Below are 13,421 nucleotides of genomic sequence, written 5' to 3' on the forward strand. Positions count from 1 at the left end.
GTGTGCTTTTACTTTGAAACTTCAGAAGTAAAAGCCGTAAGCTATGTTTTTTTACTGGACATTTAAGACAATAGGAAAAACAAGAAGCTAAAATAAGTTTATACATTTTATTACATTACTTAAAACACTTGTTTTATTGTGAAACTGTTTAACATCTAAAACCCTGGTCCCATTCAGCACCTGGCTGCAAACTACAGCTATAAATAAACTACAATTAGGTTTGTACGTAAAATGCCCTTAAGCAAAACATCACAAAGATCATCACACAAAATGTGGTTGTGTTTGACACTGAGCAACAGCAGGGAGCGGCCAGACTGCAGATCATACCTCCTAAAACCACACCTAAAAAGTAAACCTTGACGATCTCTTTCATACATCTACGTGGACGTTATTTAATCATTTTGAGCTAATGGAGCTAGTTTTGTCATTCATTTTCCAAACCCATTTCCAGTACATCCTAAAAAGTAAATAATAAGATTGTGTTTATTCCTTTTAACCTTTATTGAACAGGCAGAAGGACAATAAAAAGCGTGTGTATTTATGCTCAGCTTGAATCTGTTTAACAGCTGATGTCTGCAACACACTCCTGTGAAGTGTGGACTGGTGCAAAACAAGAGTGAAAGAAGTCTTTTCAAAGTAACATCCTGGGAGGATCTTGTACTTGTAGGTTAACTGGCATCACATTACAGTGTGTAGAAAAGAAAACATCCACCAACAGCTCCGTCTGTATTAGCAAATATGAGGTGTGGCTCTGTATTTTGTACTGAATTACATTGGAAAATTGTCCAGATTCAGGAATGTCGCAATATATTTTGTGAAGAGCTTAAGGCAAATGAGAGAAACCTTTGTTGGGTGGACCACTGCTGAAAACGCCTCACCTTCACAGTGAAGGCATTACACAACAGCATGCTGCACGCTTGTTTATAGCAATGAACAGCACAGTATAATTCAGCCCAGTACTGCCTTATACACAGAGGTAACCATGCCCTGATTTTAGGCAAAAACAACCAAAGTATAAACAGATGAGTTTTGAGGTCAGATGGGAATTAATTTCTCAGCAGGACAATGCCGGACTTTGTTCAGAACATTACAACTGGAATCTCTCTCTTTGAAAGTCTTGAACGACTTAAAGATGGCAATCTGACAATGTTGACCAATGGACTGGTAATATATTAAAGTCTTTAAAAAAAGTTTGGCACAGTTAACTTCTAAATGTCTTTTTGAGCAACAAATAAAATTGAGTTTGTTTGTGAAAACACAACTCTTTTCCTCATCTTTCTGCCTGATACGGTTGAAGTACATTACTGGGTTATAAACTATAGTCATTTTTGTAACGTGTTAACTTTTCCTGGAAATGGTGTTGGACTTGTAATCCTGCCTCCCTCCACTGAAATAGAAAATTTACAAATATTGTTTTCTTTTGTACAAAAACTGCATTTAATAAAATTTTTTGAGCAGCAGAAATTAAAATTGTCACTCGGCAGGTGAGCCGCTCAAAGCTCCCTCAACCTCTTAAAACACTTCCTGAATGAGGCGAGGTAAGCCGGGGCTCTGGGTCAGATGTAGAACTGGTGTGCGGCCAGGTTGTCCATGAATGGTTGAACCAGGAAGTCAGTTGAAAAGTAGAAGATGAGGCCGAAGGTGATGGAAATGGGCAACGCAGGCAATGCCTTTTTAAAGATGGCCAATAGCAGTAAAGTGAGACACAGGCCCTAGGAGAGGAGAGTCACATGACCACAGGAGTGACACAAAGGAATATGTTGGGTAATTAATGGTCTGACGATTCTCCAACTGTGGTTCACAATGTACAAAAGGCTTTAGGAAGGCAAATTCATCAACAAAATCTACGCGTAAAGAACGAAACGACACAACTTACGATAAGGATGGCAATGAAACAGGCAAGCGTTGTGTTCCAGTCTCCACCAGTGGCTGCAGCTTTTCCAACCAAAACACTGTAGAAGATAAAATCTCCGAGTCCGAGCTTCACTCCCCCTACGGACACAGACATTTATATCAACAAATTATGAACATGGTTGACATATCAGTAAGTTGGAAATGCTGTGTATGACTGCGCCAACTGATATTTTTAGATCATAGATTTTTTACTCACTGTCTTCCTCTTCTTCTGAAACTCCCATTGGTTGTCTGCTTTCAGGCTCCTCCCTCCTGACACTTTGCTCCGCCTCCTCGTCTGTAATACAATACACTACCATATTGTAACTTCACATATGCACAATATACAAGTTGAAATGTTTTCACCAATGTGGTGTACAGGTTGTGAAGGTGTACTGTCACTGAAGTGTTTGACCTGATTCATGTGGGGAGTGTTGAGCCTCTCCTGGACTCGCCATCCCGACCGTCCACATCATGGCAGCTAACAACATGAGCAAAGGCATTTTTTTCAAAGAAAACATCAAATGTTTTTTTCCTCCGAAGCAGAGGCATTTTTTTTAAAAAGAAAACATCAAATGTTTTTTTCCTCACATGTATGGGAGTTTTGCTGACTCACAAGAATAAATGAGTGCAGGAAAGATTGGCTCGTTGCGTTCCTGCGCCGTCTCCACTAACATCCTTAGTGGACCTTTTGGACATAGGACAGCCACCAGGTCTGCAATCAAACAGCGTGAGTGAGGCATGGTGGGAACAACTGTTTTTTTACAACTAATGCTAAGATAACTTTTAAGAAGAGTGTGGATGATTCTTCAGATCAAATTATTAAATTATTACAAATAGGTTTCTTGTAAAGAGAGGCTCTTCCTCTTACCATAGATGGAAATGGCTCCCAGAATGACCCAGGCTGACCACTCTGGCAGGTATTTGATGAAGACAAGTGCCATGAGGGCACTGACCAGGATAAGGTAGGCCTGCTGCAGGGGCAGGGGTCCCTTCCAGTGAATACTGATCATGCCCACTGCCCCAAAGTTCCAGATGAGCAGAGCCACAGTTGGGTAGTCCATTGCAACGTTGTAGGTCTTAAAAACTTCCCTGAAACACGGAAGACAAGATATTCAGTGTTTTTTTTAACAAAACATTTCGACAAAAGCAAAATCGTTTGACCTACGTTTAAATATCATTCACCTGAGGTACATGAAGCTGAACCAGAAGAGGAGCATGAGGGATGATAAAATGAGCCACCCATGGATGAACTACACACAAACAAAAAAAGGGGTGGGGGGGGATTTCTGAATCAGATTTCCATATCCAACAACATATCTCTTAACATTATCAACATGTCTTGGAAAACTTTCTGTAACAGAAAGAACGATTTGGAACATGGTTCAACGTTTCCCTCACCTTGTAGCAGCGATACTTGTAGAGTAAGACCAGGAAGATGGTCATGACAACAATGACACTGATCATAATGATGGTGTTGAGAACAGAGTTGAGGAGGCGACGGCCCACGGATGTTGTGTTTTCTGTGAACGGTGTGTAGATTCTGTGAAAAATAAACACAGTTGTTAGCGGTGTTAGCCGTGCTAGCAGCAGAGGGGATGTCATACAAGTAGGCTGGAGTTGTGGACCTACAGCTGCTGGTCAGTCTTCTCAGTGTAGAAACTGATGGACTTGATGGTGGTGACCACCACCACCATGCAGAGTGTGACCGGAACAAACAGCATGATTACGTGTTTGGCACCATATTTAAGTGTCAGTTCTTCATCATCTGGCTCCAACTCTGGAGTTTGGCTCGTTTCGCCATCAGTCACTGCACCTGTACCGTCCTGCTCGCCCCGGGCTGCACCAACAGAATGTGACATTCAGGGTCATTGACAACTAAAAGCTGCTGCAGCTAATACAGGCTGTTAGAATGGATAAAGTGTATAAAGCATGAACCTTTGTCCTTCTGGTTGGCGAATAATCCGAAGGAGTGGAGTCATGATCTGGTCTGTAGAACGGCAGTGGAGGATTCTCTGATGACACCAGCGCTGTCCTCTCGTTGTACGAGTCCTCGTCACTGTCAGATCGGTTCATACCTGAAAATGAAACAGCAAAATCACAGCAGGACGTTTAAAGTCCAGGTTGTTTCTAAAACAAAAAAACAGTAGAGTGTAAAGGACAGGTCACGGATTAAAACAGATGACAACAAAACCATAAGAATTTCCTAAGGGCTTGTATTCAGAAGAAATATCTGCACTTATCTGCAGTAAGAAATATCTTACTTTGTATGCAGAAACAAAAGAACTGAGTTAGACTGAGGTCTGTCTTGTAAGATGTACTGACAACATATGAACTTTGAATAAAAACCCAATTAAAACAATGACTCCAATGAAGTACAGACACAGTTGGACATTTAAAACTCGTAGGAACTGTGTTTAAAGTGCCGGGAACATCTGATAAGAATAACTTCGTTACCACTAAACAGGTGGAGTCTGTTTATCGGCTAAAAGAAACACAACAAAACGTTTAGTTTATGCGACTGACACCAATCCACAGTTTATTTGGAAATAAAGTCATAGAAATCTAACTTAACAGTCTTAAACAGAGCCTAAACGTCAAAAGACGTCCATGTCACTTCTGTTTTACTAGAACAGTAGCTAGTGCTAACGTTAACAGCTAGCAGAACGGAACTTTTTCACGTAGCTGTGACGCAGCCATGACGTGTGTTGAACCGGGATAACCTTGACGTCTAAGTGCGAACTAACCCATTCATTGTCAAACGGGGAGAAAAACTACACATTTAAAAACGTACGCGTGAATTAGGGACTATACCTGCGTGAACGCGAGAGGAACTTCAGCCCAATACAAAAAACAGACACAACACGGAAGACGCCGGTCAGCTGATCGGGCCAGTGCTCACCACGTGATCACATGACAGTGACGTTCATCACGCGGTGTTTCTTAAGGCTTACAAATGAGCCATTGTTTTCTTAACCGTAAGCTATGCATCCATTCCCTCTCGTACCGTTTCTCAATATAAGGCATGGACTATATTTGGAGGGAGAAACAACAATACAGTATAGTGTCATTTCTGACTTAAATGTTTTGTGAATTTGTAATTGACAGCTGAAGGTTCATTGAAATGCACTTACATTTTTACACCCATTTCCTCTCTTCTAATGTTTGTGAGCCTTTGTCATAAGGCTACCGATGACTGTCATTGCGTTTAATTGGCACTATAGGAAATAACTTTGTACATTTTAAAGTTGGTTTACCTAGTTAGTTTACCAAGTGACTTTATTGCAAATTTGTCAACATGCTCGGTATGAGGGCTGGAGCAAAAAATATCTATCAAGCTGTGGTTTGATCAAGGGAAAATGGTTGAATAAATAAATTACTTACACTACATTTCCCATGATCCTATGCGACCTGGTATTTCCGGGTAGGCCGTCACTGGCAGCCATATTTGATTCGATTATGCTGTTGTGGCTGCGACAACCAGTTCAACCAGTTCTCAAGTAAAACGGTGTTTTCTGTTTTTTTTCATCCTCCGGTTCGAGGCGGATTGAAGCTTCAGCCGCAGAAAGACTCATCTGATCCGCTCTGACAAAACAGACTCACCTGCGGCCTCTTCACCATGAATCCCGAGTAGTAAGTGTCAGTGTCGGTGTGTGAGCTGACAGCTCCCGCTGAGCTGTCAGCTCGGCTGGGCTACGATAAGCTAAGTTAGGCTAGCGTTAGCTCTTCAGACGGACCGGTAAACCGAGCGTCAAGTGTCTAGTGCTTAATATGCGTTGCCCTATTCGCCCTGTCACTCGACTGACAGCGGTTATGTCATATTTCCACGTCTTTTTTTCGTGAACTATAGAGAGAACCAAGCTGCAGGAAGTTGGAATATGTCGCGGATGTAGTCGGACATACAGACGGTAGCCCCCCTGGATGAGTTAGCTTAGAAGATTCATGCTAACTGCGCAGTGGAGCAGGGTTCACAGCTGCTGTAAGCCGGAGCTTTGACGGCGTTCATATCGTTGATTCGCAGCTAACAGGAAGTTAGTTCCGATCTAGGAGAGCGAAGAATTTCTTTAGGATCACAATGATGTTAAAAATCATACAGTCGAATAGTAAACGCACTTAAAGATAGTACTGACTTTCGGCAAGGCCGCTGAGGCAGCTCCGGTGTCAACACACTCCCTTATTTCACAATGCTAACATTTGTTCAAGAAAGTTCTGAAAACGAGTCATAAACATATTCGGTTTTTTCCTCGAATACCCAGCATTTCTTTTGTTAAAAACAGTAGCAGTAGGTTATATGGTTTAAAAAAAACCAACCGAGTTGTATTCGTATATTTTAAAACTAAATTCTCAAGAATCCATATGGTTTAAAAAAAACCGAGTTGTATTCGGATATTTTAAAACTAAATTCTCAAGAATCTAAACAGATACGTAAGGTAAAAAGACAGTCATGCTTCTCTTATTAACTACGTATCAGTGACAGACATGATTTTGATATAAATGTAGCTCTGAGTGTGAAGTTATACATTGGGGGTCAGATGCTCTGATTGGCTTAATCTTTGTATGACTTGAGTCTTTGTCTTTGTCTTCCTAACCAAACCGTTAATAGTTACAATAATGTTCCCCTTCCCCATGTGTAATGTGTGTGACACATTAGTCCTTATTCATGCATGAATGCACATTACCATAGTGAATAACATAAGTAAAGTCAAGCATTGGCTGCTGGTGGCTAATGCTTTAACTAACCATCTGCTCAGTGCAAAAAAACAACATAAACGTAAAACTATTGGAGGGTTTCTTTCTAGGTAATCTACTGACTAATGGTAGAGTATTTACCAGGCTAACAGCTGTGGGGGCTGCAGCTGATAAGCCCATTTTGGCTTAGGATTTAAATTCCGCAGCATAGAGGGGCATTTCCAAATCACCCAGCCTCCACTCCACAGGGCAGGGAAACTACACTTACACTTTAAGATAGCCGTAAAGGTAAAGTGTGGCTAAAGGGTGAGAAACCAATAGAATGATTGTTAATAATTGATTATAAAACCACTGCAAATACAAATGACAAAATAATTGACTTCTGTGCAACGACCCCCTGTCCATCCCACCTTTCTCAGGTCAGCTTGCAGTTTAACTAAAATTAAAAACTAGTTTTGCTGGGATGACTAAGCATGTAATGGTGCCATGTCTCCATGATGGTATGGCTGAATATTAAAAGCAATTTTCATGTTCACAAAATATGGCAACCTCTAAATCATAGGACCCTGAAGTGCAGAGTTGAGAAGGCTGTAAATGTATAGGGAGTGAACAGGATAGACAGAAGTAGAAATCCTTAGGGATAACTGAGGTTGACCAATTTGGAGATACATTAAATGTGTGAGAAAAAGAGATGGATGTTGTTGATAACAGGCAGATAGGAAGGGAAATAAGACAATCCCAGGATGTGTCAAAGAAGTAAAGATAATACGTGAGAGGAAACAAGGACGACGCTGAATAAATAATATTTTCCATAATGTCCATATAGTTTTGGAAGGAAGAAAAGCAGGATTAAAACACAAAGCAGCGCCCTTAGCATTGTATTTAGGATTACTTTATATAAAAATGTCAAGATGCAGGAAAATACAGCTACAGTTAGAGGTTTAAAGAGTTTAGAAGTAGTCAAGTGACCCCTCCTCCAGATGACACACATCTCTAAATTACAAGTGTACCTGAAGTTGTTGGAGGTGTCATAAAAAAGATAGGTCAAAAGTGTTGAACTCTTGTGGCATTAGTCAGCAAAAAAGATCCATGTGGTTCTGTTCTTGACATGTTTTTTTTGTGCCCTTTCAGTGACTATTTATTCAAACTGCTGCTGATCGGTGACTCTGGTGTCGGGAAATCCTGTCTCCTCCTCCGTTTTGCAGTAAGTGTGTGTGTGTTATGTAACAGAGTGTGGTGTAACAATGTTGTACCTACCTCGCACACTCACCTGTGTGAACTTTTATCTCAGGATGACACATACACAGAGAGCTACATCAGCACCATCGGGGTGGACTTCAAGATCAGGACCATTGAACTAGACGGAAAGACCATAAAGCTTCAGATTGTAAGGACATCTTAGAGGAACGGCACTGTGCTTCTGTATTTGTGTGCATGTGGGACAGAATCTGCTTTGTCTCCACAGTGGGACACAGCCGGACAGGAACGGTTCCGCACCATCACATCCAGTTACTACAGAGGTGCTCATGGCATCATCGTGGTTTATGACGTGACAGATCAGGTCAGTCCTGGTCCTGGAACACACAGCCCTGATGGGTGTTGGTCTGACAGTCAGTCAGTCAGCCATCTGTAGTATTTGGCACACCAGTGTTTGTAGTGCTGTAGGTGCCAAGGGGGATCCTGGTGACAAGGTAATGGTCTTCTTTGGCCAAAGTCTGGAGGACTGCCACAGCAGGCGTCAAGCTCGTGCTCTTTTAGTGATGACTGGAAAAGAGTTGGAGTCATCACCAGTCATATGGTGCATCATGATGTGGAATGCTCTTTGATCTTCTAATGAAATAATAATAATTAGCAGCAGCATCATCCTCTGCCTCCATGGATTGTGTTTGGTAAACGACACCATCCAGTCATGGTGACGCTGTTCTGCACAGAAAAGTCTTTTTCTTAAAGAGTGGGGCACTTGGTCTTCTTGGAACAAGTTTGATGTTTCATCATTTGACAGAGGAACTGGAGGACGAGATGTCAATTATAAAATTAACTGGTGTCAAATGAGCTCCACAACGTCAGTGAGAAGTGGCCTCAGTGGACCTACACCTAGTTTGAGCACATTCTAAATGTATGACTGACTTTGTTGTGTTTCTTCTAAAGGAATCGTTCAACAATGTCAAACAGTGGTTACAGGAGATTGACCGCTATGCCAGCGAGAACGTCAACAAGCTGCTAGTAGGCAACAAGTGTGACCTCACCACCAAGAAAGTGGTGGATTACACTACAGCTAAGGTAACAAAACAAAACTGCTGCTAACATTGGATCTAGCCAGGTTCTAGTCAAGTTAGTCTCCTCTTTAACACCTGCTCTCCATAATTTCTTACTCGTTTTTGCAGGAATTTGCAGACAACTTGGGAATCCCTTTCCTGGAGACAAGCGCCAAGAGTGCCACTAATGTGGAGCAGGCCTTCATGACCATGGCAGCTGAGATTAAGAAGAGGATGGGCCCGGGGGCAACAGCTGGGTCCTCCGAGAAGTCCAACGTCAAAATCCAGAGCAAGCCTGTCAACACTTCATCTGGAGGCTGCTGCTGAGGTGCTGCAAAAAAAAAAGAAACAACGACAAAGCAAAGCACCACGACTTTAAACGAGCCCACAACCGAGTCTACAACCGGTCTCCATGTTAAGATGCTCCACGGGGGAGAGGGAGGGGGGATAGATGGGTATGTAAATGTTCAGATTCCTGCTCACTGTCTCCACAGTAATTCCAACACCATGCTCGGGCTTTTTCTCTTTCTACACTTTTACAAGAAATAAATGATTAAAAAAATTAATGTTTTATGTTTAAAAACAATAATGGAAAAATTAAGTCCATCTGTTAAATGACCAAGTTTTTGCATCGCAGAACGTCCAGGCACCTCAGAATGTAGCACACGCTTAAACCAAGACAAACCGAACATTTCACACAGACACCTTTTCCCACCAAGGTTCCTCCTCAGCACCGCTCCATACCACGACGACCCAGAATCCTCACAAAATGGGGTCCAGATGTGTCCCTGCCCCGGTATTTTAACATTCCTGTAGTTCTCTGTTTTTCTGTCTGTTATCTGTAACCGTGTGCTGCATTCATGAGACGTCCTGTTTCTCGATCACAGTGCCACCTATAAACTGTATATATTTCTACACGGATGTGACGGAAACGGCAGACATCAGTTTCCTCCGTACGTGACATGAAAATGTTTTTTTTCTTTGTGGCAAGAATGTCTACTATTAAACCAATGAAGGAGATGTTTGATAACAGTTGTTCTGCTGTCTTTTTTTCAACATTCTTCAAATGTTCCAGGTCATAACATTTCATGTTTTCTGAAGCACAGAAGAATTTGAATATAAATATTTGAATGTATGCATACATTTCAAGTCACGGAAAACCAGTTTCAAACCAGTTGAATCTGCAAAAGTCAAGTCAGAATCAGTGTTACTGAAAAACAAAATGCTACTTGAGCTTCTTACAACTGAAGTGAAGGTCGTGAGGTTTCAAGTCAGACCTTGAGACACATTAGTCTCACGTTCAAAGGGTAAGTCAGTGCTGGGTTAGGCTTAAAATGATTTTCTAAAGTTCCAATTTTTAGTCTTTTGCTAAAAAATACTTGAGCTCAGAACGACTGGAGTCGGGGCACACGTCGTCAGTACATCAGGCCTAGTGGATGAACAAGAACCAAGACTTCAATTCTTCTGAGCCACAAAATCCACATAAATGAAAAGCATGTCTCAAACCGTCAAAGACAACAGGTGGCGCTCATAGAGCAGTCTGCTCAGCAAAACATTTTACAAATATTGAATTCTATACTGTGCACCTTAATATAACAGTCACAGACCTGAACCTGAGACCCTGAAATCCTGCAAATGAGTTTTTTCATACTTGATGAATCAGCACTGGGGCAGAGGGCCGGGGCTGGGTGTGGGGTCAGGGCCGGGGCTGGGGGTGGGGTTGCTACTGAACTTGATTAGTCTGATTATGCTGGAATTCTTGGCATTAACAGGTTAGAGTGACAGGGAAAGTAAACTACATGTCATTGTGACACAGCACACCACTGTACACACAACCAAATGTGACCTCTGCTTTTAACCCATCACCAATGAGAGCAGAGGGGGGGAGGGGGGGGCAGCTCAGAGCACCTCAGTGGTAACAGGGCAGCTGGTGGACTCGAACCTGAAACCTTCCTTAACCACCACTGCCACATTTCTTTTTTTAATTTTAAAGGAAAGACATGGTGACTGAATGAAGAGTGAACAAGCTTTACACAATGAACAATATTCTTCAGTTGCTGCGCTTCATCTTCAGTTACTGACAGGGACAAGGAGCAGCGAGCGACCACGTCCATGTCCGTCCACTTGTTACCATCGGTAGGTCAGGTTTGGACCATTAACAACTACTCACATCAGCATCAGCACCCTGTGACCTGGTGAAATTCATAAACCAATCATCTACAACCAAAAGCCAATACCTCGACTGTCTGATGACATCACGCTCCGTTTACATCACACATGAAAACAAACAGCCTTTTTGCTTAAATTAATTTTAATTCCTCTTTCACTAAAAATCAAATGTGCACGCTCCCAGTGCGTGGAAAGAACCAGACGCGTGCACATGACTCAGCGTTTCCATAGCAACACAGGGAACTGTGTTAACATCCATTTCATCTTTCCAGTGTGCAAACGTCTCGTCATCATGGAGACGGGCTGACAGTAGTATTGACGCAACAACAACAAAAATCGACTTCAAGAGGAGGCGGAGCCAGCGCACGATTGGTCCCTTGTTTCATTCTTATGCGTCAACTGCACCTTCGCTGTGGTTTAGTGGTATTTTTTCATTAAAAAAAAAAAAAAGGAAAAGAAAAAAAAAAAAAGTTCCTTTTATCAGAAGCTCTGCCCACACGATGTTTGATAAAGTTTCCTGGTGTGACGAGAACTGAGGAAGGACGGGGCTCCACTGACAGACACAGAGCATTAAAAAGAGCTGACTCAGCAGGCAGTGTGGCTTCAGTCATAAATATATAGATATGTTTCCATTTTATATATGCTTACAAATGTATATTTATATTTTCTATACGATCCTTTCACACATAAAATCATCCCCGGACTAAAAAAAAAACCCCTAACATTTAATCCCTGATTATTTACAACACTGTGATTCTGCAGCACTTTCTGTCAGCTGATCAGGGGGCGGGGCATCAGCACAGCTCCTCCCACCAATACTAAATGCTTTGCTTTAACTGGAGAGAAAGGAAAAAGTTGGAAATAAAAACGACAGGTATGACGGGCTCTTCGTAAAAAGAATTGCTCTGTGGGTGGGACCAGGAGGGGGCGTGGTCTGTGTCAGTCCCGGCAGTTGAGCGGAGTCAGCGTGGAGGGAAACATCAGCACCTTGGCCTGCATGAAGGAAAGATCTGGGAGAGCAGAGATGACCTTCTCCGCCTCCTCGCTCAGATTCTCTTCTTTTCTTGGCTTTCTATCCACGACAGACACACACAAAAAAACAAAACAATCATGAGCACAGCTGCATGTGTGTATGCCAGTGTGTGTCTAATAATCTCTGACCTGGTGGATGTACTGGTCTTCTCCATGGTGGACATGAGGCGAGCAAAGGCATCGGCCACACGGCTGCCAGAGGAAGTGTTGGTGTCCAGTTTGGAGGTCGTCAGTTCATAGAGTTCTGGGTCGACCCCTGCAATGAAAATATCAGCCGTGGTACACGGACAAATTTGAGTTCTTCTGGCCTTTGTACCATCTGGGTCTTTTTTTTTTTTTTACCTTTGTCTCATATTTTTCCCCCTTTCATCACAGACCATTTAAAAATATGGTTTTCCAAAATATCAGGGTTTTTGTTCAAACATTAGATTGTGGCTATAACTGTGGTCTAACATTCAGCTTTTTTTAATTGTCAAGTGTCAACAATATTTGTTAAACCTCAAATGTCAATTGATCTTCAGTTATATTTGAGCCATGACATAATTTTCAGACTAACTCGGTTGGGGTTTATCTACGTTAGCTAAGCTTTTTTTCATTAACTTTTTATTTGTTAAACCTCACACATCAATTGATCTTCAGTTATATTTGATCCATGACATCATTTTCAGACTAACTGGCTTGGGGTTTATCTACATTAGCTAAGCTTTTTTTCATTAACTTTTGGTTACTGGTTCCATAGTTCTAGCGGTTAGCATGCCCGGCTCAGAAGCAGAGAGCATCCTGGGTTCGATTCCCAGAGGAACCACATGCTTGAGTGTTAATCCTCCTCTTGTAAATCGCTTAGGATAAAAGCACCTGATAAATGCATAAATGTAATGTAAATGTTTTACTTATCAACTTCTCATTTTTTATCATCAACATTGCTGACGACACAGGAAAAAAAAAAACTTCATTCAACACTGAGACACTGATACCATCATTGTCAATCAAATATCAATCAGCAAGAGACGTCAGTTAGTTTATCATTTGTGTGATTTCATGACAGCTAATAATCCACACACTGGATTATTAGTTCAGGATAGTAACAGAGGAAGGGGTCGGGGTTAGTGTAGGGAGTGAGGAGTCAGTGAACGGCTGACCTGGTAGAGTGGAGGAACAGGTGAACTCATCGTCAGAACCAAAGAAATCCAGGTTCAAGAGAGAAGAACCTGGTGAGGCCAGCGATTCGGGTTAAAAAGTCAGAGAAAGAGGAGACGTGATGAAAATGTAAGAGCAGCCATTCACAGTGGAAAAGATCACATTGGAGGCAGCGCCACCTACCGTCCAAAGGGTTGGTCAGTCCACTGCTGCTCCAGTCAAACTGAACGGGAGGGAGTGCTTCCT

General features: G+C 42.0%; 3 protein-coding genes and 1 long non-coding RNA gene across 8 annotated transcripts in view; 1 reads left to right on the forward strand and 3 right to left on the reverse strand.

Moving 5' to 3' along the window:
- Positions 1-93: 93 nt before the first annotated feature.
- psen2 (presenilin 2) lies at positions 94-3,971 on the reverse strand. Its single transcript, XM_025058544.1, has 10 exons — positions 3,831-3,971; positions 3,526-3,754; positions 3,295-3,436; positions 3,079-3,146; positions 2,765-2,985; positions 2,510-2,608; positions 2,309-2,374; positions 2,111-2,191; positions 1,877-1,992; positions 94-1,712 (listed from the first exon to the last, which is right to left on the reverse strand). The coding sequence occupies exons 1-10, from the start codon at positions 3,967-3,969 to the stop codon at positions 1,557-1,559; spliced, it is 1,317 nt and encodes a 438-aa protein (XP_024914312.1). The 5' UTR covers positions 3,970-3,971; the 3' UTR covers positions 94-1,556.
- Positions 3,972-5,317: 1,346 nt separating this feature from the next.
- Positions 5,318-9,869, forward strand: LOC103383287 (ras-related protein ORAB-1). Its single transcript, XM_008316343.2, has 6 exons — positions 5,318-5,526; positions 7,714-7,786; positions 7,874-7,969; positions 8,048-8,143; positions 8,731-8,862; positions 8,967-9,869. The coding sequence occupies exons 1-6, from the start codon at positions 5,513-5,515 to the stop codon at positions 9,162-9,164; spliced, it is 609 nt and encodes a 202-aa protein (XP_008314565.1). The 5' UTR covers positions 5,318-5,512; the 3' UTR covers positions 9,165-9,869.
- Positions 9,870-11,130: 1,261 nt separating this feature from the next.
- The window catches only part of aftpha (aftiphilin a), a 7,372-nt gene continuing 5,081 nt past the window's right edge, over positions 11,131-13,421 (reverse strand). For 2 of the 5 annotated variants that reach the window (XM_017035172.2, XM_025058540.1), the window contains 4 exons: positions 13,359-13,421; positions 13,178-13,246; positions 12,168-12,294; positions 11,131-12,078 (listed from right to left, as the gene is read on the reverse strand). The exon at positions 13,359-13,421 is cut by the window's right edge and continues 1 nt beyond it. In XM_017035172.2, coding sequence (XP_016890661.1) covers positions 11,946-12,078; positions 12,168-12,294; positions 13,178-13,246; positions 13,359-13,421 — 392 coding nt within the window. In that variant the 3' untranslated portion in view covers positions 11,131-11,945. The remainder of the gene's footprint in view (positions 12,079-12,167; positions 12,295-13,177; positions 13,247-13,358) is intronic. The other 3 variants (XM_008316346.3, XM_008316347.3, XM_017035174.2) reach the window with 3 other exon arrangements.
- Positions 12,363-13,170, reverse strand: LOC112487471 (uncharacterized). The gene is made up of 2 exons (XR_003050569.1): positions 12,655-13,170; positions 12,363-12,536 (listed from the first exon to the last, which is right to left on the reverse strand). It is a non-coding gene; the product is annotated as an uncharacterized LOC112487471 (long non-coding RNA).

The sequence above is a fragment of the Cynoglossus semilaevis genome, chromosome 9 (assembly GCF_000523025.1).
Source record: "Cynoglossus semilaevis isolate Cse_v1.0 chromosome 9, Cse_v1.0, whole genome shotgun sequence".
Taxonomy (NCBI): domain Eukaryota; kingdom Metazoa; phylum Chordata; class Actinopteri; order Pleuronectiformes; family Cynoglossidae; genus Cynoglossus; species Cynoglossus semilaevis.

Bases quoted from the DNA above. Each gene is read 5' to 3' on its own strand.
- psen2 (XM_025058544.1), bottom strand. From the start codon at position 3,969: ATGAACCGATCTGACAGTGACGAGGACTCGTACAACGAGAGGACAGCG. The intron at 3,437-3,525 runs GTAGGTCCACAA...TATTTTTCACAG, and splicing joins GAGAAGACTGACCAGCAGCT to AATCTACACACCGTTCACAG. The intron at 2,609-2,764 runs GTAAGAGGAAGA...GTTTGATTGCAG, and splicing joins GGGAGCCATTTCCATCTATG to ACCTGGTGGCTGTCCTATGT.
- LOC103383287 (XM_008316343.2), top strand. The intron at 7,970-8,047 runs GTAAGGACATCT...TTGTCTCCACAG, and splicing joins AGACCATAAAGCTTCAGATT to TGGGACACAGCCGGACAGGA. The intron at 8,863-8,966 runs GTAACAAAACAA...TCGTTTTTGCAG, and splicing joins TGGATTACACTACAGCTAAG to GAATTTGCAGACAACTTGGG.